We start from the raw sequence: 25203 nt of genomic DNA, 5'->3' as shown, positions 1-25203 counted from the left end.
ACTCATAAAGGAGAGTTGGTCTACACAGCATGACTAACTCATAAAGGAGAGTTGGTCTCACACACAGCATGTAACTCATAAAGACTAACTCAACTAAAGGAGAGTTGGTCTACACACAGCATGACTGACTAACACAGCATCATAAAAGGAGAGTTGGTCTACACACAGCATGACTAACTCATAAAGGAGAGTTGGTCTACACACTAACTCATAAAGCATGACTAACTCATAAAGAGAGTTGGTCTAACACAGCATCAACTAAAAGGAGAGTTGGTCTACACACAGCATGACTAACTCATAAAGGAGAGTTGGTCTACACACAGAGTGACTAACTCATAAAGGAGAGTTGGTCTAGAGTTAACTCATAAAGGTCTACACACAGCATGACTAACTCATAAAGGAGAGTTGGTCTACACACAGCATGACTAACTCATAAAGGAGAGTTGGTCTACACACAGCATGACTAACTCATAAAGGAGAGTTGGTCTACACACAGAGTGACTAACTCATAAAGGAGAGTTGGGAGGTGTCAGCAGTTATTCTGATCACCTAATATATTGATCTGTTAGATGTTCCACGGTAGCAGACATTTATCCAAGTTTTAACAGATTGATTAGTGTTGGCTCCTAATAGTTTTTGTCCCAGAGGCCAGCTGCTGAATGTGTGAAATGGACACACTGTCCAGGACCTCCAATCCATCTCTGCCAAATAAAGCACCTCCAGGTCCCAATGGGAAAGCTGAGCAATCATTAATTAATAGCTTTGTGCTGTGTCATTCTCCCCTGCCAAATAGTGATCTCCCACTAGGGTTAGAGGTCTCATTATCAATGCTCTGTGGAGGGCATTCCTCACTGACAGGCTAGGGCCCCTCTCAGCGGAATGGAGGTACAGTCGCCAAAGTGTGTGTGTGTGTGTGTGTGTGTGTGTGTGTGTGTGTGTGTGTGTGTGTGTGTGTGTGCGTGTGTGTGTGTGTGTGTGCATGCGTGCGTGTGTGTTCGTGCGTGTGTGTTCGTGCGTGTGCGTGTGAGAGAGAGAGAGAGAAAGAAACAGCGTCTGATGGTATTCCATATCTATTTAGCTAGTTATTTAGGGACAGTTGTGAATACTGACAACTTAGCTTATATCCCTATCTACAAACATCAAGGCATGATCAGAATACAGTGAGTTATCAGGTATGCCAGACCCTTGGTAGATTGGGTCTATAATGATGAGTTCAGTGGGTTGGTGTTGCTATACGGATACAGTGCTGTCCAATTAGAGATGCTGAAAAAGTAACCGCCAGCCAATGGGAAAATAAAGTGGAGGGAGGGGCAGTGTTATCTCACTGCATGACTGGCTCGGCCGCAGTTCATAAAAGACAGTACATCAACTAACTGTCACTGGTCCTGAAATAATATAGTCTGTCCCTTGCTGATGTGGTGATGGAATAGGGAAACCCTGTGGGAACAATCTACTGCAACACAATGCATGCAATTAACAGACACTGCAATGCATTATGGATCTTTTCCATCTAGCAGGGAGGAGAGAGACGGCGGGAGAGAGAGAGGAGAGAAAGAGAGAGAGAGAGAGAGAGAGAGAGAGAGAGAGAGAGAGAGAGAGATGATGGGTCTCTTTTCATTAGCGGGATGAGCAGTTGATTAGATTTGTGTCTTTGACAAGCTAATTGACGGTTGGTGGAGTCAGATACTAAATCACTCTCTCCCTTTCTGTCTCTCTTCTGTATCTGGAGAAGGAGTGATGATTATTCATGGAAAGATGTCACTGTAATGAGCAGCATTAGAATGCATTAGGGGCCGAGGGCTGGGCTGAGGGGCCTTAAAAAGCCCCCCATCATCACAGAGTGACAGTGTTATGGGTACGTGAGAGGGCTTCAATATGCTCCTCTTACAGCCTGGCAAGGCATTATGCACAGACAGAACAGAGGATAAATCCATGCTAGATTCAGACCAGGACAGTAGCGGACTGGCCACCGGCCGGTGGGCTGGTCAACCTCTGGACCGGTGGGCTGGTCAACCTCTGGACCGGTGGGCTGGTCAACCTCTGGACCGGTGGGCTGGTCAACCTCTGGACCGGTGGGCTGGTCAACCTCTGGACTGGTGGGCCGCCTGCCTTATACATTTTTTACTACTAATAAAAAAGTTGGCAGAAGGTTGAGCGACACGGGCCAACCCCCTTTCATCCAGGCCCGTTGGTCTATTCCAAACGAATGTCTATGCGACCCTCAGCCCCGCCCCCTTTGTCTCGCTCACACTCACATTGACACTGACAGCTCGAAAACTAGCTACAATTGAAAACGGAAAAGCAGAGTAAAAAATGTAAGGGTGGGGCTGAAAATTTAAGAGACAAAAGTCTTCACTCAAATATAAAAAACGAACCAACTTATTCGGTATTATTAGTACTAGTACCAGTGCCACCGACGCTAACATGGACGTGCTAGACCGGCAAGAGGAAGAGGCCACAACCCGGTCGGCAGGTAAAAGAGTAGGAGAGGACAGCGAAGCCAAAGACAGGCGGAGAGGACAGCGAAGCCAAAGACAGGCGGAGAGGACAGCGAAGCCAAAAACAGGCGGAGAGGACAGCGAAGCCAAAGACAGGCGGAGAGGACAGCGAAGCCAAAAACAGGCAGAGAGGACAGCGAAGCCAAAGACAGGCGGAGAGGACAGCGAAGCCAAAGACAGGCGGAGAGGACAGCGAAGCCAAAGACAGGCGGAGAGGACAGAGAAGCCAAAGACAGGCGGAGAGGACAGCGAAGCCAAAGACAGGCGGAGAGGACAGCGAAGCCAAAGACAGGCGGAGAGGACAGCGAAGCCAAAGACAGGCGGAGAGGACAGAGAAGCCAAAGACAGGCGGAGAGGACAGCGAAGCCAAAGACAGGCGGAGAGGACAGCGAAGCCAAAGACAGGCGGAGAGGACAGCGAAGCCAAAGACAGGCGGAGAGGACAGAGAAGCCAAAGACAGGCGGAGAGGACAGCGAAGCCAAAGACAGGCGGAGAGGACAGCGAAGCCAAAGACAGGCGGAGAGGACAGCGAAGCCAAAGACAGGCGGAGAGGACAGCGAAGCCAAAGACAGGCGGAGAGGACAGCGAAGCCAAAAACAGGCGGAGAGGACAGCGAAGCCAAAGACAGTGCTGCCGAAGCGGTAGATATGTGTCTAAATGTGTTACAAATACAACACCTTATATCAGAATTTATGAGTGAAATGCAAACACTATTGGTCAGCTACTGCTGAGTAAATGTACCAGAAAGGAAGGATTGAGGTAAAGACGTACAGTAACTGGGTGTTCAAACCGGCTAGTGGGAAAACTACAATTTGACACCTTGCAAAGCTCCGAATGCCTAGATTTCGACGGTTCTGTGAGGATCTTGTGGGGAATGGCAATCACTTGAGTATCAGTAATTTACTGTTGTATAATTTTACTTAGCTAAAATAATCATTTTCATTTGATTCGGAATGCTTTTGCCTTGTCGTTCTAAACGCTAAATTGCAGTAGACATATACAAAAGTTAATTAGCTAATTTTATTTCATGTCTATACAGCCGTTGGTTACAAATAGTATACATATTGTTTATACCAATCAAGTCCTTTCCCTCCCAAATCCATATTTTGTGTAGGAGAATATGGCTACAGTGATTTGCTAGGTATGATCCTCATCACCACGGTTCCTACCACGTCGCCTCTTACTAGACAACACATTGAAGCTCATCATCATGCCAACAATCTGGTGTGAATGGCGAGTAAAGCCACACAATAAAACATGTTGTGTTGTCATTCATTGACTTGATATGAAATAGTGGGGCTGCTGCTGTGTTTTTGTAGTTTTTCAAAATTGGGCCTTTATTAGTTAATTTATATATTGTATTATTCATATCCAGGTTGATGAGGTTGATGAGTCCAGTTTCAGTAGAAGAGAGGATCTTGGGGGTTGATGACAGGCCAGGTCCAGTTTCAGTAGAAGTGAGGATCTTTGGGGTTGATGACAGGCCCAGTCCAGTTTCAGTAGAAGTGAGGATCTTTGGGGTTGATGACAGGCCCAGTCCAGTTTCAGTAGAAGAGAGGATCTTGGGGGTTGATGACAGGCCAGGTCCAGTTTCAGTAGAAGTGAGGATCTTTGGGGTTGATGACAGGCCCAGTCCAGTTTCAGTAGAAGAGAGGATCTTTGGGGTTGATGACAGGCCCAGTTTCAGTAGAAGTGAGGATCTTTGGGGTTGATGACAGGCCCAGTCCAGTTTCAGTAGAAGAGAGGATCTTTGGGGTTGATGACAGATCCAGTCCAGTTTCAGTAGAAGTGAGGATCTTGGGGGTTGATGACATGCCAGGTCCAGTTTCAGTAGAAGAGAGGATCTTTGGCGTTGATGACAGGCCCAGTTTCAGTAGAAGTGAGGATCTTGGGGGTTGATGACAGGCCCAGTCCAGTTTCAGTAGAAGTGTGGATCTTGGGGTTTGATGACAGGCCCAGTCCAGTTTCAGTAGAAGAGAGCAACTTGGGGGTTGATGACAGGCCCAGTCCAGTTTCAGTAGAAGAGAGGATCTTTGGGGTTGATGACAGGCCCAGTTTCAGTAGAAGTGAGGATCTCGGGGGTTGATGACAGGCCCAGTCCAGTTTCAGTAGAAGAGAGATTCAGAGAAGGCAAAGTTTGCCTTGATTATTTCAAGTTATAACTTCACCACACTGAGCCAGGTTACCCAGGTCACCACATTGAACCAGGTCACCACATTGAGCCAGGTCACCACATTGAGCCAGGTCACCACATTGAGCCAGGTTACCACACTGAGCCAGGTCACCACATTGAGCCAGGTCACCACACTGAGCCAGGTCACCACATTGAGCCAGGTTACCACACTGAGCCATGTCACCACATTGAGCCAGGTCACCACACTGAGCCAGGTCACCACACTGAGCCAGGTCACCACATTGAGCCAGGTTACCACATTGAGCCAGGTTACCACACTGAGCCAGGTCACCACACTGAGCCAGGTTACCACACTGAGCCAGGTCACCACACTGAGCCAGGTTACCACACTGAGTCAGGTTACCACACTGAGCCAGGTTTCCCAGGTCACCACATTGAGCCAGGTTACCACACTGAGCCAGGTTACCACATTGAGCCAGGTTACCACACTGAGCCAGGTCACCACATTGAGGCAGGTCACCACACTGAGCCAGGTCACCACACTGAGCCAGGTTACCACATTAAGCCAGGTTACCACATTGAGCCAGGTTACCACACTGAGCCAGGTCACCACACTAAGCCAGGTTACCACACTGAGCCAGGTTACCACTTTGAGCCAGGTTACCACACTGAGCCAGGTTACACTGAACAGCTCAGAGAATACTCGCCCTCTTCCCTGGTGAGAGATAGAGGGGGATTTCCCCTCCTCCTCTCCCGTTCTATCATCCTCCCATCATTTCTCAGGGCCAATCCAATATGGCTACTCTATCCATCCTCTATCCCTCCATCTCCATTCTCTAACCATCTGCTGTCCTCCTCCCCAGGCTGGGGATGGAGGGATGCCCTGTGTATCCATCATCTCTCCAGGGGGTGTGAAGAGATAGGGATTCCTCTCCTCCTCATGATTCCACCCTACCCCCAACTTGCCCTCCCTTTAACCTCCATCTATCCACCATCCATCCATCCCATCCATCTATCCCCATCCATCTATCCCCATCCATCTATCCCCATCCATCCATCTATCCCTTATCCATCCATCCACCATCCATCCACCATCCACCCACCCACCATCCATCCACCATCCACCATCCATCCCTCATCCATCCATCCATCCTCCATCATCCATCCATCCATCATCCATCCATCCATCCATCCATCCATCATCCATCCATCCATCCATCATCCATCATCCATCATCCATCCATCCATCCATCCACCATCCAGTAGGGTCAGGAGTGTTTATACCACACACAGGGCGAACCCTGCTGGAGAACAGGAACAGTTAAACGGGTGTGTGTTCATCTGTTCTGAGGTGAGTGATAAACAGGGTGAATGGGCGCTCTTAGCCTAGCTCACTGGGTTAACCATGTGTGTGACTGATCCCTCAGTAGCAGGCAGATGTGGAGTTCTATCAGCATTGGCAAGTTGTGTGTATAAGCAGACTAACACATTGGGATGAGCAATGAGTAATGAGCAATGAGTAATGAGAGATGACCAATGAGTAATGAGTAATGACCAATGAGTAATGACCAATGAGTAAATGAGTAATGAGTAATGAGTAATGCGTAATGAGTAATGACCAATGAGTAATGAGTAATGACCAATGAGTATTGAGCAATGAGTAATGACCAATGAGTAATGCCCAATGATTAATGAGTAATAACCAATGAGTAATGAGTAATGAGTAATGACAAATGAGTAATGACCAATGAGTAATGACCAATGACCAATGAGTAATGAGTAATGACCAATGCGTAATGAGTAATGAGTAATGACCAATGAGTAATGACCAATGAGTAATGACCAATGAGTAATGAGTAATGAGTAATGACCAATGAGTAATGAGCAATGAGTAATGACCAATGAGTAATGAGTAATGACCAATGAGTAATGACCAATGAGTAAATGAGTAATGAGTAATGAGTAATGCGTAATGAGTAATGACCAATGAGTAATGAGTAATGACCAATGAGTAATGACCAATGAGTAAATGAGTAATGAGTAATGAGTAATGACCAATGAGTATTGAGCAATGAGTAATGACCAATGAGTAATGCCCAATGATTAATGAGTAATAACCAATGAGTAATGAGTAATGAGTAATGACAAATGAGTAATGAGTAATGACCAATGAGTAATGACCAATGACCAATGAGTAATGAGTAATGACCAATGCGTAATGAGTAATGAGTAATGACCAATGAGTAATGACCAATGAGTAATGAGTAATGAGTAATGCCCAATGAGTAATGAGCAATGAGTAATGACCAATGAGTAATGAGCAATGAGTAATGACCAATGAGTAATGAGTAATGACCAATGAGTAATGAGTAATGAGCAACGAGTAATGAGTACTGACCAATGAGTAATGAGTAATGACCAATGAGTAATGAGTAATGACCAATGAGTAATGAGTAATGACCGATGAGTAATGACCAATGAGTAATGAGTAATGACCAATGACCATTGAGGATTGAGTATAGAGAATTGACCAATAACCAATGACCAATGACCATTGATTATTGAGTATTGAGCATTGAGAATTGACCAGTGACCAATGACCATTGAGTACTGAGAAATGACCAATGACCAATGTCCATTAAGTATTGAGTATTGAGTAATGAGTACTGAGTACTGAGTATTGAGTATTGGGTAATGAGTACTGAGTACTGAGTACTGAGTACTGAGTATTGAGTAATGAGTATTGAGTAATGAGTATTGCTCATAGCTGTTACTGTTACAGTCCCTAATTGAAGTCCTGCAGAAAGAAAACTATGATCAAGATGATTCTAATCTTGTCCAAATGAGAGGTGTCTATCAGCTGTCAGAGGCCGACAGTGTGTCTTGTGTTCATAACGTATATGTCGACACCATCAGCAGTCACTCTACTGATGTGACAGAGTGTGTTCTCCCCTGGGTGACAGAGTGTGTTCTCCCCTGGGTGACAGTGTGTGTTCTCCCCTGGGTGACAGAGTGTGTTCTCCCCTGGGTGACAGAGTGTGTTCTCCCTGGGTGACAGAGTGTGTTCTCCCTGGGTGACAGAGTGTGTTCTCCCTGGGTGACAGAGTGTGTTCTCCCCTGGGTGACAGTGTGTGTTCTCCCTGGGTGACAGAGAGTGTGTTCTCCCCTGGGTGACAGAGTGTGTTCTCCCCTGGGTGACAGTGTGTGTTCTCCCCTGGGTGACAGAGTGTGTTCTCCCCTGGGTGACAGAGTGTGTTCTCCCCTGGGTGACAGTGTGTGTTCTCCCCTGGGTAACAGAGTGTGCTCTCCCCTGGGTGACAGTGTGTGCTCTCCCCTGGGTGACAGAGTGTGTAGTAATTGCTGGTGTAGTGTGTACAGTACGTGCGTGTGTGTGTCATCCCCACTTGTGTGATTCACTTGGTGGGTACTGGTGGTGTGTGTGTGTGTGTGTGTGTGTGTGTGTGTATCTGCATTCTCACCTGGGTGATGCGTGGGTGGGTACACTTGCTGTTGAGTCCATTGCGCTCCAGCCACTGGCTCTCAGGGTGGGGACAGTGCTGCTTGAGGGTGCAGCGGTTCTCCCCTTTACACCACACACAGCCAAACAGGGGGTCTGCCTTCAGACACAGGCCACAGCTACCCCTCTGGGCATCACACTTGTACAGGTGAACTGATGGGGGGTGGGGGGGGGGCGGGGGGGGTCACAGGGAGAGATCAGGTTAACACATCTCGCACATATACTTGATTTCAATCAGTCAATCAATCACATGCATTTATAAAGCCATTTGTACATCAGCAATTGTAACGAAGAGCTTTACACCCGGCCTACATTTAAAATGATAGCCTTCATGATGTATACTGGTAAATGTGGGTGAGAACTGTTCAGAACCCGTAGTTCAATCACAGTCAGCATTTTAGTATTTCCAGAACATGGACAGTATTTTAATCATATTGTGGAAAGCATCATTTGTTGATACTGTATCTCTGTCCCTTGCTCTCTGTCTCAATCCTTCTCTCTTGCTTCTGTCTCACTCCCTCCCCCCCCTCTCTCTCTCTCTTCCTCCCTACCTTCCTCTCTCTCTCTCTTCTTATCTCTCGCTCTCTCCTTCTCTCCCTCATTTAGCTCCTGCGACCAGAAGCTTCTTCCTCTGCTCATCCACTAGTTTAACATTTCATCTCCATGGAAACCGGACAGGTTTTTAATTGCCATTAGATGCTTGTGTGATTTGTCCATCAAATGATGCCTCCAGAGTAGCTTTCTCCCTGGGTAGCTAATGGGAGAGAAGAGGAGGAGGAATTCATCTTTAACTCTCTCTCTCTCCCCTCTCTCTCTCTCTCTCTCTCTCTCTCTCTCTCTCTCTCCCTCTCTCTCTCTCCCTCTCTCTCTCTCCCTCTCTCTCCCCCTCTCTCTCTCCATCTCTCTCTCCCCGTCTCTCCATGGACACAAAATGTTTCTATATATCCATTCAAATGTGAACACAAATGTGAGCGCAAATAAATCTAATTGCAAAGCCATTGAGGTGCAGTTAATCATTGTCATTGGTGATTCTATTTGTACTGTATGGATTTAAACCAACTAGTACCATCATGCATGGTTTAGTCCTTGTACATATATAATATACAGTTGTAGTCGGAAGTTTACATACACCTTAGACAATTACATTTCAACTCAGTTTTTCACAATTCCTGACATTTAATCCAAGTAAAAATTCCCTCTTAGGTCAGTTAGGATCACCACTTTATTTTAAGAATGTGAAATGTCAGAATAATAGTAGAGATAATTATTTATTTTTATTTCTTTCATCACATTCCCAGTGGGTCAGAAGTTTACAAACACTCAATTAGTATTTGGTAGCATTGCCTTTAAATTGTTTAACTTGGGTCAAACGTTTTGGGTAGCCTTCCACAAGCTTCCCACAATAAGTTGGGTGAATTTTGGCCCATTCCTCCTGGTGTAACTGAGTCAGGTTTGTAGGCCTCCTTGCTCACGCAGGCTTTTTCAGTTCTACCCACACATTTTCTATATGATTGAGGTCAGGGCTTTGTGATGGCCACTCCAATACCTTGACTTTGTTGTCCTTAAGCCATTTTGCCACAACTTTGGAGTATGCTTGGGGTCATTGTCCATTTGGAAGACCCATTTGCAACCAAGCTTTCACTTTCAGACCAATGTCTTGAGATTTTCTGGAATTTTCCCAGCTGTTTAAAGGCACAGTCTAGTGTATGTAAACTTCTAACCCACTGGAATTGTGATACAGTGAATTAAAAGTGAAATAATCTGTCTGTAAACAATTGTTGGAAAAATTACTTGTGTCATGTCCTAACCGACTTGCCAAAACTATAGTTTGTTAACTTCTCTAGGGTAGAGGGCAGCATTTGGAATTTTGGATGAAAAGCGTGCCCAAATTAAACTGCCTTCTACTCAGGCCCAGAAGATAGGATATGCATATAATTGGTAGATTTGGATAGAAAACACTCTAAAGTTTACAAAACTGTTAAAAAAGTGTCTGTGAGTATAACAGAACTGATTTGGCTGTTGAAAACCTGAGAAAAATCCATTCAGGAAGTAGGATTTTTTTTGTAGTAGTTTTCTATTCAATGCCATTACAGTATCCATTGACTTAGGACTCAAAATGCAGTTCCTATGCCTTCCACTAGATGTCAATAGTCTTTAGAAATTGTTTCAGGCTTGTATTCTGAAAAATGAGGGAGTAAGAGCAGTCTGAATGAGTGGACCCTGCCTTGTCACAGAGCTTTTCCATGCGCCTGCCTGAGAGAGTGCCTTTCTTGTTTACCTTTTATATTGACGACGTTATTGTCCGGTTGAAATATTATAGATTATTTAGGCTAGGATCGTTTGACATGATTCTATGAACTTTACGGATATCATTTGGATTTTTTGTCTGCCTGTTGTGACAGCGTTTGAGCCTGTGGATTACTGAAGAAAACCCTGCAACAAAACGGAGGTTTTTGGATATAAAGAGAGACTTTATCGAACAAAAGGAACATTTATTAAACAAGCCATAAACATCAATGCCATTCTTAAAATCAATGCACAGAAGTCTATATATTTAAACCTGCATATTTAGCTAAAATAAATCCAGGTTAACAGGCAATATTAACGAGGTGAAATTGTGTCACTTCTCTTGCGTTCATTGCACGCAGAGTCAGTGTATATGCAACAGTTTGGGCCACCTAATTTGCCATAATTGTACGTAATTATGACATAACATTGAAGGTTGTGCAATGTAACAGGAATATTTAGACTTATGGATGCCACCCGTTAGATAAAATATGGAACGGTTCCATATTTCACTGAAAGAATAAACGTCTTGTTTTCGAGATGATAGTTTCCGGATTCGACCATATTAATGACCTCATATTTCTGTGTGTTATCATGTTATAACTAAGTCTATGATTTGATAGAGCAGTCTGAGCGATGGTAGGCACCAGCAGGCTTGTAAGTATATAGTCCTATAATTCCTATAATAACTACAACCTAAAACTTCTTACCTGGGAATATGGAAGACTCATGTTAAACGGGACCACCAGCTTTAATTTTTTCTCATGTTCTGAGCAAGGAACTTCAACGTTAGCTTTCTTACATGGCACATATTGCACTTTTACTTTCTGCATTATTTATTTGTGGCTAAATTGATTTTATTTATGTATTATATTAAGTTAAAATAAGTGTTCATTCAGTATTGTTGTAATTGTCATTAATACAAATAAATAAATAAAAATCGGCCAATTAATCGGTATCGGCTTTTTTGGTTCTCCAATAATCGGTATCAGTATCAGCGTTGAAAAATCATAATCGGTCGACCTCTAATGCAGATACATCAAGGCAGACCAATGTCAGGCTTGGAATCATCAGGCCAAAAGGTATTTCCCGCTGTGCATGAACAATGAGGACATTCACTTGTGATGTGGATGAGAATTTATGGCCAAATGCTCAAAAGGGAAAGGGAACAAGACAGGCTTGATGCAAATTATTGCGTGCTAAATGTTATGTTTTATTTTCATTCATTTAATTGAACGCTCTCATTACATTTCACAATAAACTTATATTTTGAATCAATGGTTGTGTGGTGAGAGCTGTTCACAATCCAAATGAATGCACACTGACAGGTTTTGAATGAAAGACTGGCTGCTTTACAAGTGTGACGAGTTTTGTACTAAGAGTTGTGAAAATAGTACCAAAGTGATAACAAAAGACTGTATTAACCATTACTAGATAGATAGATAGATAGATAGATAGATAGATAGATAGATAGATAGATAGATAGATAGATAGATAGATAGATAGATAGATAGATAGATAGATAGATAGATAGATAGATAGATAGATAGATAGTCACTGTTAGTATAGCATATTGAATATTCTCTTTTAGTGTATGCATGTGTGGTCTGTGGTAATATGCTGCTGGGCAGAGGGAGACAACTGACAGAGGAAGGCGTGAAGCTAACAAGCACCACAGAGGAAGTTGTGAAGCTAACAAGCACCACAGAGGAAGTTGTGAAGCTAACAAGCACCACAGAGGAAGTTGTGAAGCTAACAAGCACCACAGAGGACCAGAGGAAGGTTGTGAAGCTAACAAGCACCACAGAGGAAGTTGTGAAGCTAACAAGCACCACAGAGGAAGTTGTGAAGCTAACAAGCACCACAGAGGAAGTTGTGAAGCTAACAAGCACCACAGAGGAAGTTGTGAAGCTAACAAGCACCACAGAGGAAGTTGTGAAGCTAACAAGCACCACAGAGGAAGTTGTGAAGCTAACAAGCACCACAGAGGAAGTTGTGAAGCTAACAAGCACCACAGAGGAAGGTGTGAAGCTAACAAGCACCACAGAGAAGGAAGGCGTGAGGAAGGCGTGAGCTAACAAGCACCACAGAGGAAGGCGCACCACAGAGGAAGGCGTGAAGCTAACAAGCACCACAGAGGAAGGCGCACAAGCACCAGAGGAAGGCGTGAAGCTAACAAGCACCACAGAGGAAGGCGTGAAGCTAACAAGCACCACAGAGGAAGGCGTGAAGCTAACAAGCACCACAGAGGAAGTTGTGAAGCTAACAAACACCACAGAGGAAGTTGTGAAGCTAACAAGCACCACAGAGGAAGTTGTGAAGCTAACAGGCACAGGGGAGACGAGAGATAGTGAGAGAGAGGGAAAGAGAGAGGGAGGGAGAGAGAGAAACAGAGAGAAAGAGGAGCGAGAGAAAGGAGAGATGGAGAGAGAGAGGGGGAGAGACAGAGAGAGGGAAAGTAAAGAGATGGGACTGGAGAGATGGAAAAAGGCAAGAGGACGTGGCGAGACGACCGGTGTGAAGCTAACGAGGTGAACAGAAGGAGGGAAAGGGAAGGAGGAGAGAGAGAGAAAGAGAAGGAGAGAGAGAAACAGAGAGAGAAACACAGAGAGAGGATAGGAGGAGAGAGAGAGAGAAATGAGAGAGGGAGCGAGAGAGAGAGGGGAAGAGAGAGACAGGGAGAGGGAAAGAGATGGCGACTGGAGAGATGGCGCGATGGGAAAAGGGAAGAGGACGTGGTGAGACGAGTGGTGTGAAAATAACGAGGTGAACAGAAGGAGGGAAAAGGGAGGAAGAGCGAGAGAGAGAGAGAGGGAGAGCAGAGGGAAATTAGGTGTGAGAGATGGAGAGTAAGGGAGAGAAAGAGGGAGATGAGAGCAGACGGAAATTAGGTGTGAGAGATGGAGAGTAAGGGAGAGAAAGAGGGAGATGAGAGAGAGGGAGAGCAGAGGGAAATTAGGTGTGAGAGATGGAGAGTAAGGGAGAGAAAGAGGGAGATGAGAGAGAGGGAGAGCAGAGGGAAATTAGGTGTGAGAGATGGAGAGTAAGGGAGAGAAAGAGGGAGATTAGGTGTGAGAGATGGAGAGTAAGAGAGAGAAAGAGGGAGATGAGAGAAGAGGCAAAGTTATAACCAGACGCCGCCGCCCACCGCAGCAAAGTAATGCCACTTCTGTGTCTGTGTCAGTGTCAGGGGGATGGATACCGCCGCAACTGCCCGCCTGTTGCCATGGAGACCGGCTACACAGGCAACGGCGGTGATCGGGTGGGGTGTGTGTGGATGTGGGTGTGTGGGTGTGAGGGGGGGGGTCCTGACCTTTATTTTCGGCAGGGTTGTCGATGCTGAAGTCTCCATTCCAGATGACCATCAGGTCCACAGGGAGGCTGCTCATCTCCATCCCATCATATGAGTACTGTTGTCGCCATGGGGACCCAGAGAGGGGGAGATGGGGGGTGAGAGATGGAGAGAACAGGGAGCGAGAGAAAGGGAGGGAGAGAGAGCACCAGAGAGAGAAAGGGAGAGAGAGAGAGAGAGCACCAGAGAGAAAGAGAGAGGGGGGGTAGAGTAAAAGGCATTTGTAGAGCAGAAGTACTGTAAACACTCAAGCCAGGTAGAGGACATCTTCACAGACAACTACGTATCAAAGCTAGTCAGAGTGTTTGAGACCCTCCCATTCAACAGTAGCATATCATATTAGCATATCATTCAGCATATCATTCAGCATAGAAACCCTTTCATTGGGAGTCTTTCATTTCATACCAACCATTGTTCCAGAACTGAATGACACATAATAGTATTGCTGAGGGAAGCTGGAATTTAGAGAGGGCATTTAAACTCATCAAGGCTCTGTGCACATGTACAATGAGAGACATATCCTTGGGCATGGAGGACTGGTTCCAGACAGTGTACTGTAGGTACTAGCTCAATAGTACTGATTACTAGAAATGAGGAACCTGTATTGAGATTCTACAGTCAATGGCTCTCCAGACAGACCTGAGATAGAGTTGTGCATCTTCTCACTTTCACAAATAACTTCAAATATGTCTCTGACCAACTCTCTCGCTATCTCTGTCCGAATGATCCTGGAGGCACTCCGCACTGCCAAAGCTGACTCTCTCCTCTGTTCTCATCCTCCTAGATGTATCCTCTGCCTTCAACACCGTGAACCATCAGATCCTCCTCTCCAGTCTCTCAGGGCTGGGTGTCTTAGGCTCTGCACACTCTTGGATTGCATCCTAGTTGGCAGGCCGCTCCTACCAGGTGATGTGGAGAGGATCTGCACCACATACTCTCACTACTCACTACTGGTGTCCCCCAGGGCATAGTTCTAGGCCCTCTCCTCTTATCTCTATAGCTCAAGTCACTGGGCTCTGTCATATCCTCACATGGTCTCTTCTATCATTGCTATGCGGATGACACTCAACTACTTTTCTCCTTCCCCCCTTCTTCACCCAGGTGGTGACACGCATCCCTGCGTGCCTGGCAGATATCTCAGGTTGGATGTCGGCCCACCACCTCAAGCTCAACTTCGACAAGACAGAGCTTCTCTTCAGCCCACGGAAGGCCTCTCCCCTCCAAGACTTCTCCATCACGGTTGACAACTCCACGGTGTCCCCCTCCCAGAGTGCAAAGAACCTTGGCATGAGACTGTTAAACAGCCACCACTAACATTGAGTGGCTGCTGCCAACACACTGACACTGACTCAACTCCAGCCACTTTAATAATGGGAATTGATGGGAAATGATGTAAATATATCACTAGCCACTTTAAACAATGCTACCTTATATAATGTTACTTACCCTACATTATTCATCTCATATGCATACGTATATACTGTACTCTATATCATCGACTGCATCCTTATGTAATACATGTATCACTAGCCACTTTAACTATGCCACTTTGTTTACATACTCATCTCATATGTATATACTGTACTCGATACCATCTACTGTATCTTGCCTATGCTGCTCTGTACCATCACTCATTCATATATCCTTATGTACATATTCTTTATCCCCTTACACTGTGTATAATAAGACAGTAGTTTTGGAATTGTTAGTTAGATTACTTGTTGGTTATTACTGCATTGTCGGAACTAGAAGCACAAGCATTTCGCTACACTCGCATTAACATCTGCTAACCATGTGTATGTGACAAATAAAATTTTGATTTGATTTGATTTGACCCTGGACAACACCCTGGCATTCACTGCAAACACCAAAGCAGTGACTCGCTCCTGCAGGTCGTGCTCCTCAACATCCGTAGAGTACGAGCCTACCTCACAGAGTACGAGTCATCTCCCGCCTGGACTACCGCAACTGTTGGCTTTGCTCTCCGCTTGTGCCATCAAACCCCTGCAATTTATCCAGAATACTGCAGCCTGCCTGGTGTTCAAACTTCCCATGTTCTCCCACGTCTCCCCGCCTCTCAGCGGTTCTCCACTGGCTTCCAGTCAAAGCTCACATCCATTACAAGACCAGCAGCAAAAGCAACTGCCCATCCCTACCGATATATATATATATATTTTGTGAACTAACACGCGCACTTGACTTTGTTTATATCTACTGTAATACACTACATGACTGAAAGTATGTGGACATCTGCTCGTCGAACATCTCATTCCAAAATCATGGGCATTAATATGGATATGGTCCCTCCTTTACTGCTATAACAGCCTCCACTCTTCTGGGAAGGCTTTCCACTAGATGTTGGAACATTGCTGTGGGGACTTGCTTCCATTCAGCCACAATAACATTAGTGAGATCGGGCACTGATGTTGGGCGAGTAGGTCTGGCTAGCAGTCAGCGTTCCAATTCATTACAGAGATGTTTGATGGGGTTGAGGTTAGGGCTCTGTGCAGGCCAGTCAAATTCTTCCACAGCGATCTCGACAAACCATTTCCGTATGGACCTCGCTTTGTGCACGGGGGCATTGTCATGCTGAAACAGGAAAGGGCCTTCCCCAAACTGTTGCCACAAAGTTGGAAGCACAAATTCGTCTAGAATGTCATTATATGTTGTAGCATTAAAATTTCCCTTCACTGGATCTAAAACAGCCCCAGACAATTATTTATCCTCCACCAAACTTTACAGTTGGCACTATGCATTCCAACAGATAGCGTTCTCCTGGCGTCCGCCAAATCTATATTAATCCATCGGACTGGCAGATGGTGAAGTGTGATTCATGCTCGGCCATGAAAACCCATTTCATGAAGCTCCCGACGAACAGTTCTTGTGCTGACGTTGCTTCCAGAGGCAGTTTGGAACTCGGGAGTGAGTGTTGCAACCGAGGACAGACGATTTTTACTCGCTACGCATTTCAGCACTCGGCCGTCCCGTTCTGTGAGCTTGTGTGGCCTACCACTTTGTGGCTGAGCTGTTGTTGCTCCTAGACGTTTCCAGTTCACAATAACAGCACAGCAACTGATTTGTTGGAAAGGTGGCATCCTATGACGGTGTCACGTTGAAAGTCACTGAGCTCTTCAGTAAGGCCATTCTACTGCCAATGTTTGTCTATGGAGATTGCATGGGTGTGTGCTCGATTGTATACACCTGTCAGCAACAGGTCTGGCTGAAATAGCAAAATTCACAAATTTGAAGGGGTGTCCACATACTTTTGTATATTTAGTGCATGTGGTTGTACCACCTAGCTATCTTAAGATGATTGCACTAACTGTATGTCGCTTAGTGACTAAAAGGTCAAAGCAAATATCAAATACATTCCTTCCAACATGTCTTATATCCACAATTTCCATTGATTGTGTACACCTAAACATACACATACATAAACTTCCCTATCCATCCCGTTTACACCCCCAAAACACACCATCACCCCCTATACTCACCGAGGTGTTCTGGCACTGAACACAGCTGCTGTTGAAGCGGAGTGCGGGCACCCGCTGCTCCACACCCTGGATGGTGAGCAGACACTCATAGCCCCGCTGTCCTGACTGTGGCTGGGGAAGGTTCTTGGCCCGCAGGGTGATGGGCTTCACCACGTTGACCGGCACCAGGATGCGCTCAGTGGGCAGCAGCTGGGGACACTCCTGTAAAAGCCACAGGGAGAGCTGGTCAGGAGGACCAAAACGACAGGAGCCAGACGTCAACAGTGTGTTACTCCCAATACACACTTGTTTCACACTGTGGATTTGGCATAGTTTACTTTACTCGTGGTTGTCGAGAGAGAAAACGTGAACAAGAAGTATTGACTATGTTATGATATTTTGGGTTATACTTTGAAGTCAACATCATACCGTAGGTCCATTCTAGGACAACAGTGAAGCTACGTCCGAGTAGAGTTCAACCCTGTAGAAATCTCCCTACAGGCCCAAGTCACGCCTCACATCCACAAGGTTAATACAGACACCATATCTAACCGTGAAACAACATTATAAATGGTAGGAATTATGAATGTCTTGTGGCGACTATGGTTGGGTGTGGTTGGGTAGTTATATCTGGTAGAGTTAGTGTTGGTTACCTCTAGTGGTTGGGTAGTTATATCTGGTAGAGTTAGTGTTGGTTACCTCTAGTGGTTGGGTAGTTATATCTGGTAGAGTTAGTGTTGGTTACCTCTAGTGGTTGGGTAGTTATATCTGGTAGAGTTAGTGTTGGTTGTCTCTAGTGGTTGGGTAGTTATATCTGGTAGAGTTAGTGTTGGTTACCTCTAGTGGTTGGGTAGTTATATCTGGTAGAGTTAGTGTTGGTTACCTCTAGTGGTTGGGTAGTTATATCTGGTAGAGTTAGTGTTGGTTACCTCTAGTGGTTGGGTAGTTATATCTGGTAGAGTTAGTGTTGGTTATCTCTAGTGGTTGGGTAGTTATATCTGGTAGAGTTAGTGTTGGTTACCTCTAGTGGTTGGGTAGTTATATCTGGTAGAGTTAGTGTTGGTTACCTCTAGTGGTTGGGTTGTTATATCTGGTAGAGTTAGTGTTGGTTACCTCTAGTGTTTGGGTAGTTATATCTGGTAGAGTTAGTGTTGGTTACCTCTAGTGGTTGGGTAGTTAAATCTGGTAGAGTTAGTGTTGGTTACCTCTAGTGGTTGGGTAGTTATATCTGGTAGAGGTAGTGTTGGTTACCTCTAGTGGTTGGGTAGTTATATCTGGTAGAGTTAGTGTTGGTTGTCTCTAGTGGTTGGGTTAGAGTATATCTGGTAGAGTTAGTGTTGGTTACTCTAGTGGTTGGGTTGTTATATCTGGTATTAGTGTTGGTTACTGTAGTGTTTGGGTAGTTATATCTGGTAGAGTTAGTGTTGGTTACCTCTAGTGGTTGGGTAGTTAAATCTGGTAGAGTTAGTGTTGGTTACCTCTAGTGGTTGGGTAGTTATATCTGGTAGAGGTAGTGTTGGTTACCTCTAGTGGTTGGGTAGTTATATCTGGTAGAGTTAGTGTTGGTTGTCTCTAGTGGCTGGGTAGTTATATCTGGTAGAGTTAGTGTTGGTTACCTCTAGTGGTTGGGTAGTTATATCTGGTAGAGTTAGTGTTGGTTACCTCTAGTGGTTGGGTAGTTATAGCTGGTAGAGTTAGTGTTGGTTGCCTCTATAGCCCTTAACACGGTTTGAATGGCATGTGAGTTGGAGTGGGCCAATCATACCAACGATAGGATATCGATAGGAGGTCAAGAGAGCAGTGCATTATTATTACACTGACTTGTAAATGAACAGTGTCAGTGACATGATAGAAATAGGGCCGTGCGTTTCCATTTACACAATAACAGAGGTTCAATGAAAGCTGCTTCTGCTTTGATGAGAAAAGAGAAAGAGAGATAGAAAGAGAGAGAGGCAGAGACAGACAGAGAGAGAGGGAGAGAGAGAGAGGCAGAGAGAGAGAGAGGGAGTAAAGGAGAGAGAGAGGCAGAGAAAGAGGGAGAGAGAGAGAGACAGAGAGAGGCAGAGACAGACAGAGAGAGAGGGAGGAGAGAGAGAGAGCGAGAGAGAGAGAGAGAGAGAGCATGTTCGGCTCACTTGGCAATTGGGTGTCTAAAATTAACATCCTATCAACTCAGGTGAATGGCTGAGTAAAAATAGTCGGTTGCTGATGGAGATGAGAGGAGAGAATGGAGACAGAGAGACAGAGTGTTCTGATGAAGCTGTGTCTGTCGATGTGTAGAGTCTACAGTGCTGATGAAGTTCTGTGTCGATGGGTAGAGTCTACAGTGCTGATGAAGTTCTGTGTCTGTCGATGTGTAGAGTCTACAGTGCTGATGAAGTTCTGTGTCTGTCGATGTGTAGAGTCTACAGTGCTGATGAAGTTCTGTGTCTGTGTTGATGGGTAGAGTCTACAGTGCTGATGAAGTTCTGTGTCTGTGTTGATGGGTAGAGTCTACAGTGCTGATGAAGTTCTGTGTCTGTGTTGATGGGTAGAGTCTACAGTGCTGATGAAGTTCTGTGCCTGTGTGTTGATGTGTAGAGTCTACAGTGCTGATGAAGTTCTGTGTCTGTGTGTTGATGGGTAGAGTCTACAGTGCTGATGAAGTTCTGTGTTGATGGGTAGAGTCTACAGTGCTGATGAAGTTCTGTGTTGATGGGTAGAGTCTACAGTGCTGATGAAGTTCTGTGTTGATGGGTAGAGTCTACAGTGCTGATGAAGTTCTGTGTCTGTGTTGATGGGTAGAGTCTACAGTGCTGATGAAGTTCTGTGTCTGTGTTGATGGGTAGAGTCTACAGTGCTGATGAAGTTCTGTGTTGATGGGTAGAGTCTACAGTGCTGATGAAGTTCTGTGCCTGTGTGTGATGGGTAGAGTCTACAGTGCTGATGAAGTTCTGTGCCTGTGTGTTGATGGGTAGAGTCTACAGTGCTGATGAAGTTCTGTGCCTGTGTGTTGATGGGTAGAGTCTACAGTGCTGATGAAGTTCTGTGCCTGTGTGTTGATGGGTAGAGTCTACAGTGCTGATGAAGTTCTGTGTTGATGGGTAGAGTCTACAGTGCTGATGAAGTTCTGTGTTGATGGGTAGAGTCTACAGTGCTGATGAAGTTCTGTGTCTGTGTTGATGGGTAGAGTCTACAGTGCTGATGAAGTTCTGTGTCTGTGTTGATGGGTAGAGTCTACAGTGCTGATGAAGTTCTGTGTCTGTGTTGATGGGTAGAGTCTACAGTGCTGATGAAGTTCTGTGTCTGTGTTGATGGGTAGAGTCTACAGTGCTGATGAAGTTCTGTGCCTGTGTGTTGATGGGTAGAGTCTACAGTGCTGATGAAGTTCTGTGTCTGTGTTGATGGGTAGAGTCTACAGTGCTGATGAAGTTCTGTGCCTGTGTGTTGATGGGTAGAGTCTACAGTGCTGATGAAGTTCTGTGTCTGTGTTGATGGGTAGAGTCTACAGTGCTGATGAAGTTCTGTGTCTGTCGATGTGTAGAGTCTACAGTGCTGATGAAGTTCTGTGTCTGTCGATGTGTAGAGTCTACAGTGCTGATGAAGTTCTGTGTCTGTGTTGATGGGTAGAGTCTACAGTGCTGATGAAGTTCTGTGTCTGTCGATGTGTAGAGTCTACAGTGCTGATGAAGTTCTGTGTCTGTCGATGTGTAGAGTCTACAGTGCTGATGAAGTTCTGTGTCTGTGTTGATGGGTAGAGTCTACAGTGCTGATGAAGTTCTGTGCCTGTGTGTTGATGGGTAGAGTCTACAGTGCTGATGAAGTTCTGTGCCTGTATGTTGATGGGTAGAGTCTACAGTGCTGTGAATAAATACAACTCCCATCTCCTGGTGAGACAATTTTACTTTGTTAAACTGTGGGCTCAGATAAAGAAAGAGAGGAACAGAGTGAGAACACTGGGAGAGATAGAATGAGAGAGAGAGAATGAGGCAGAGATAATAAGAGATATTATATGGAGAGATTGAGAGAGAGAATATGGCAGACAGAGAGAAAAAACTAATAGAGAGAGAGACATAGAAAGAGAGAGAGACAGAGAGAGACAGAGAAAGAGAGAGAGACAGAGAAAGAGAGAGAGACAGAGAAAGAGAGAGAGACAGAAGAGAGAGAGAAAGCGAGAGAGACAGAGAGAGAGGAAGAAAAGAAGGGGAGAGCAGATAAGGTGTCCTCTCGTTCCTGGAGTTGAGAAGTGAAGCGGAGCCGCCACGTTGCCCGATAACACTTGTTTGAAGTTCATTAAAAACCACTTGATTGGGGTACACTGAATGACTGGCTGGCTTGCATATAAAACACTTCATGACACTATTCAAAAAGTCATTATAGATAAATTACAGAGTGGCACAAATAATGTTTGCTTTACAAAACTGAGGAGATATGAATAATTTCTGTTGAAAATGGAGGAGCCCTATTTTCTGATAAGTCTGGATGGCACGCTATGTCATATACACTATAGTGCACTATACATAGAGAATACGGTGTCATTTCAGACAGAAACAAGGTGAACTGGAGGGTACGATCGGTTGTGAAGTGTCTGACATCATTTGTGATATCATTTTGAATGAATCACTGAAGTAAGTTGACTGTCCAAGCGGAACAATTGTGGATTTATACAATGTACATAAAGTCTTTGTCTGTATTCCTGTTATGATTTCACAATAACATTACCGAGAGCTTTTAAAACATCCAATGGAAAGTGACTTCACACCTAGTCAATAACACAGAGAGCTTTAAAACATGATTTCATCCAATGTAAAGTTAGAGTGTAGAAGTACTAACTTGTCAGGATGAGGATGATGTGATCATCACACCTCACCACAAATCACACCTCACCACAAATCACACCTCACCACAAATCACACCTCACCACAAATCACACCTCACCACAAATCACACCTCACCACAAATCACACCACACCACAAATCACACCAGAACACAAATCACACCTCACCACAAATCACACCTCACCACAAATCACACCACACCACAAATCACACCTCACCACAAATCACACCTCACCACAAATCACACCTCACCACAAATCACACCTCACCACAAATCACACCACAAATCACCACAAAATCACACCTCACCACAAATCACACCAGAACACAAATCACACCACAAATCACACCTCACCACAAATCACACCTCACCACAAATCACACCACACCACAAATCACACCACAAATCCACAAATCACACCAGAACCACAAATCACACCAGACCACAAATCACACCACACCACAAATCACACCTCACCACAAATCACACCAGAACACAAATCACACCTCACCACAAATCACACCAAAACACAAATCACACCTCACCACAAATCACCAAAATCAACCACACCACAAATCACACCTCACCACAAATCACACCTCACCACAAATCACACCTCACCACAAATCACACTACACCACAAATCACACCTCACCACAAATCACACCACACCACAAATCAACCACAAATCACACCACACCACAAATCACACCACACCACAAATAACACCTCACCACAAATCACACCTCACCACAAATCACACCACACCACAAATCACACCTCACCACAAATCACACCTCACCACAAATCACACCTCACCACAAATCACACCACACCACAAATCACACCACACCACAAATCACACCTCACCACAAATCACACCTCACCACAAATCACACTTCACCACAAATCACACCAGACCACAAATCACACCTCACCACAAATCACACATCACAACAAATCACACCACACCACAAATCACACCTCACCACAAATCACACCTCACCACAAATCACACCACAAAAATCACACAACAAATCCACAAATCACACTACACCACAAATCACACCTCACCACAAATCACACCTCACTACAAATCACACCTCACCACAAATGACACCTAACCACAAATCACACAAATCACACCACAAATAACACCACACAAATCACAAATAATTACCACAAATAACACACTCACCACAAATCACACCACAAATCACAAATCACACCTCACCACAAATCACACCTCACCACAAATCACACCACACAAATAACACCACACCACAAATCACACCACAAATCACACCACACCACAAATCACACCATACCACAAATAACACCATACCACAAATAACACCACACCACAAATCACACCACACCACAAATCACACCACACCACAAATCACCACAAATCACACCATACCACAAATAACACCACACCACAAATCACACCTCACCACAAATCACACCTCACCACAAATCACACCACCACAAATCACCACAAATCACACCTCACCACAAATAACACCTCACCACAAATCATACCTCACCACAACACCACAAATCACACCTCACCACAACACCACAAATCACACCTCACCACAAATAACACCTCACCACAAATCACACCTCACCACAACACCACAAATCACACCTCACCACAACACCACAAATCACACCACACCACAAATCACACCTCACCACAAATGTATTTTATTTTACATTTATTTAACCAGGCAAGTCAGTTAAGAACAAATTCTTATTTTCACTGACGGCCTAGGAACAGTGGGTTAACTGCCTGTTCAGGGGCAGAACGGCAGATTTGTACCTTGTCAGCTCGGGGATTTGAACTTGCAACCTTCCGGTTACTAGTCCAACGCTCTAACCACCAGGCTCCCCAAATAACACCTCGCCACAAATAACACCTCACCACAAATCACACCACAGTCTAAAGTTAAAGTAGCTCTCAGAAAGCCCTAAACACACACACACACACACACACACACACACACACATACACTAACCGCTGCCTTAGAATACTATTACACGTCACTAATCACAGGCATACAACGTCTCTGGCATCATCTGTCAATCTGACAAGAGCAATGCCCATGACAGACTTAGAATTTTAGATTTCACTCTGTGCTCAGCCCACCCCCCAACCCGCCTTTCAAGAACACCATCCACATATTCCACTTACAGCTGCACCCTATAGTACCTACACACACACACACACATACTGTCATGACTCCCACCGGCGGTGGCTCCCCTGCCTGTTCGGGCGGCGCTCGGCGGTCGTCGTCGCCGGTCTACTAGCCGCCACCGATCCCTTTTTCCTTTTCTGTTCGTTTGGTCTTATTAGTTGCACCTGTCTCTTATTGTGTTTCTTGATTCATGTCTATTTAAGCCTGTTAGGCCCGCCTATTGTTGTGCGGGATTGTTTTCTGTTAGTCAGGGTGTGTGTGTTTGTGTTCTTGTCCGTTTGTGCCCTGTGTTGGGTCGGACTATTTTTCTGTCTATTTATCGCCTGTTGTTTTGGCCGTTTGGGAATCCAAATTAAGACGGTTTCCCCAGTATCCTCTGCTCTCTGCCCTCTGCCCTCTCCTCTCTGCTCTCTGCCCTCTGCTCTCTGCTCTCTGCCCTCTGCTCTCTGCCCTCTGCTCTCCGCTCTCTGCCCTCTGCCCTCTGCTCTCTGCCCTCTGCTCTCTGCCCTCTGCTCTCTGCCCTCTGCCCTCTGCCCTCTGCTCTCTGCCCTCTGCCCTCTGCCCAATGCTCTCTGCCCTCTGCCCTCTGCCCTCTGCTCTCTGCCCTCTGCCCTCTGCCCAATGCTCTCTGCCCTCTGCTCTCTGCCCTCTGCCCTCTGCCCTCTGCTGCCCTCTGCCCTCTGCTCTCTGCCCTCTGCCCTCTGCCCTCTGCCCTGCCCTCTGCCCTCTGCCCTCTGCTCTCTGCCCTCTGCCCTCTGCCCAATGCTCTCTGCACTCACCATTCCAGGCGATTGTGACACATATACTTGACCAAAAACCTCTTCTTCATTACAGTTCACCACAACAGTGGTGACGTCATCGCTGCAATCACCCCCCCCACACTCCTCTTGTTTCTCTCTGAGGGTCCGGCCTGGTGTGAC

General features: G+C 45.4%; 1 protein-coding gene across 1 annotated transcript in view; it reads right to left on the bottom strand.

Annotated features, from left to right (window-relative positions):
- Positions 1 to 5900: 5900 nt before the first annotated feature.
- The window catches only part of LOC112239647 (plexin-A4), a gene marked incomplete at its 5' end in the record, with an annotated part of 40844 nt that continues 21541 nt past the window's right edge, over positions 5901 to 25203 (bottom strand). Inside the window, 4 exons of the mRNA XM_042313526.1 lie at positions 5901 to 5933; positions 8112 to 8302; positions 13749 to 13845; positions 17282 to 17482. Coding sequence (XP_042169460.1) covers positions 5901 to 5933; positions 8112 to 8302; positions 13749 to 13845; positions 17282 to 17482 — 522 coding nt within the window. The remainder of the gene's footprint in view (positions 5934 to 8111; positions 8303 to 13748; positions 13846 to 17281; positions 17483 to 25203) is intronic.

This window comes from Oncorhynchus tshawytscha, unplaced genomic scaffold (assembly GCF_018296145.1).
Source record: "Oncorhynchus tshawytscha isolate Ot180627B unplaced genomic scaffold, Otsh_v2.0 Un_contig_12434_pilon_pilon, whole genome shotgun sequence".
Lineage (NCBI taxonomy): Eukaryota > Metazoa > Chordata > Actinopteri > Salmoniformes > Salmonidae > Oncorhynchus > Oncorhynchus tshawytscha.
This window is presented reverse-complemented; position numbering and strand designations above follow the sequence as displayed.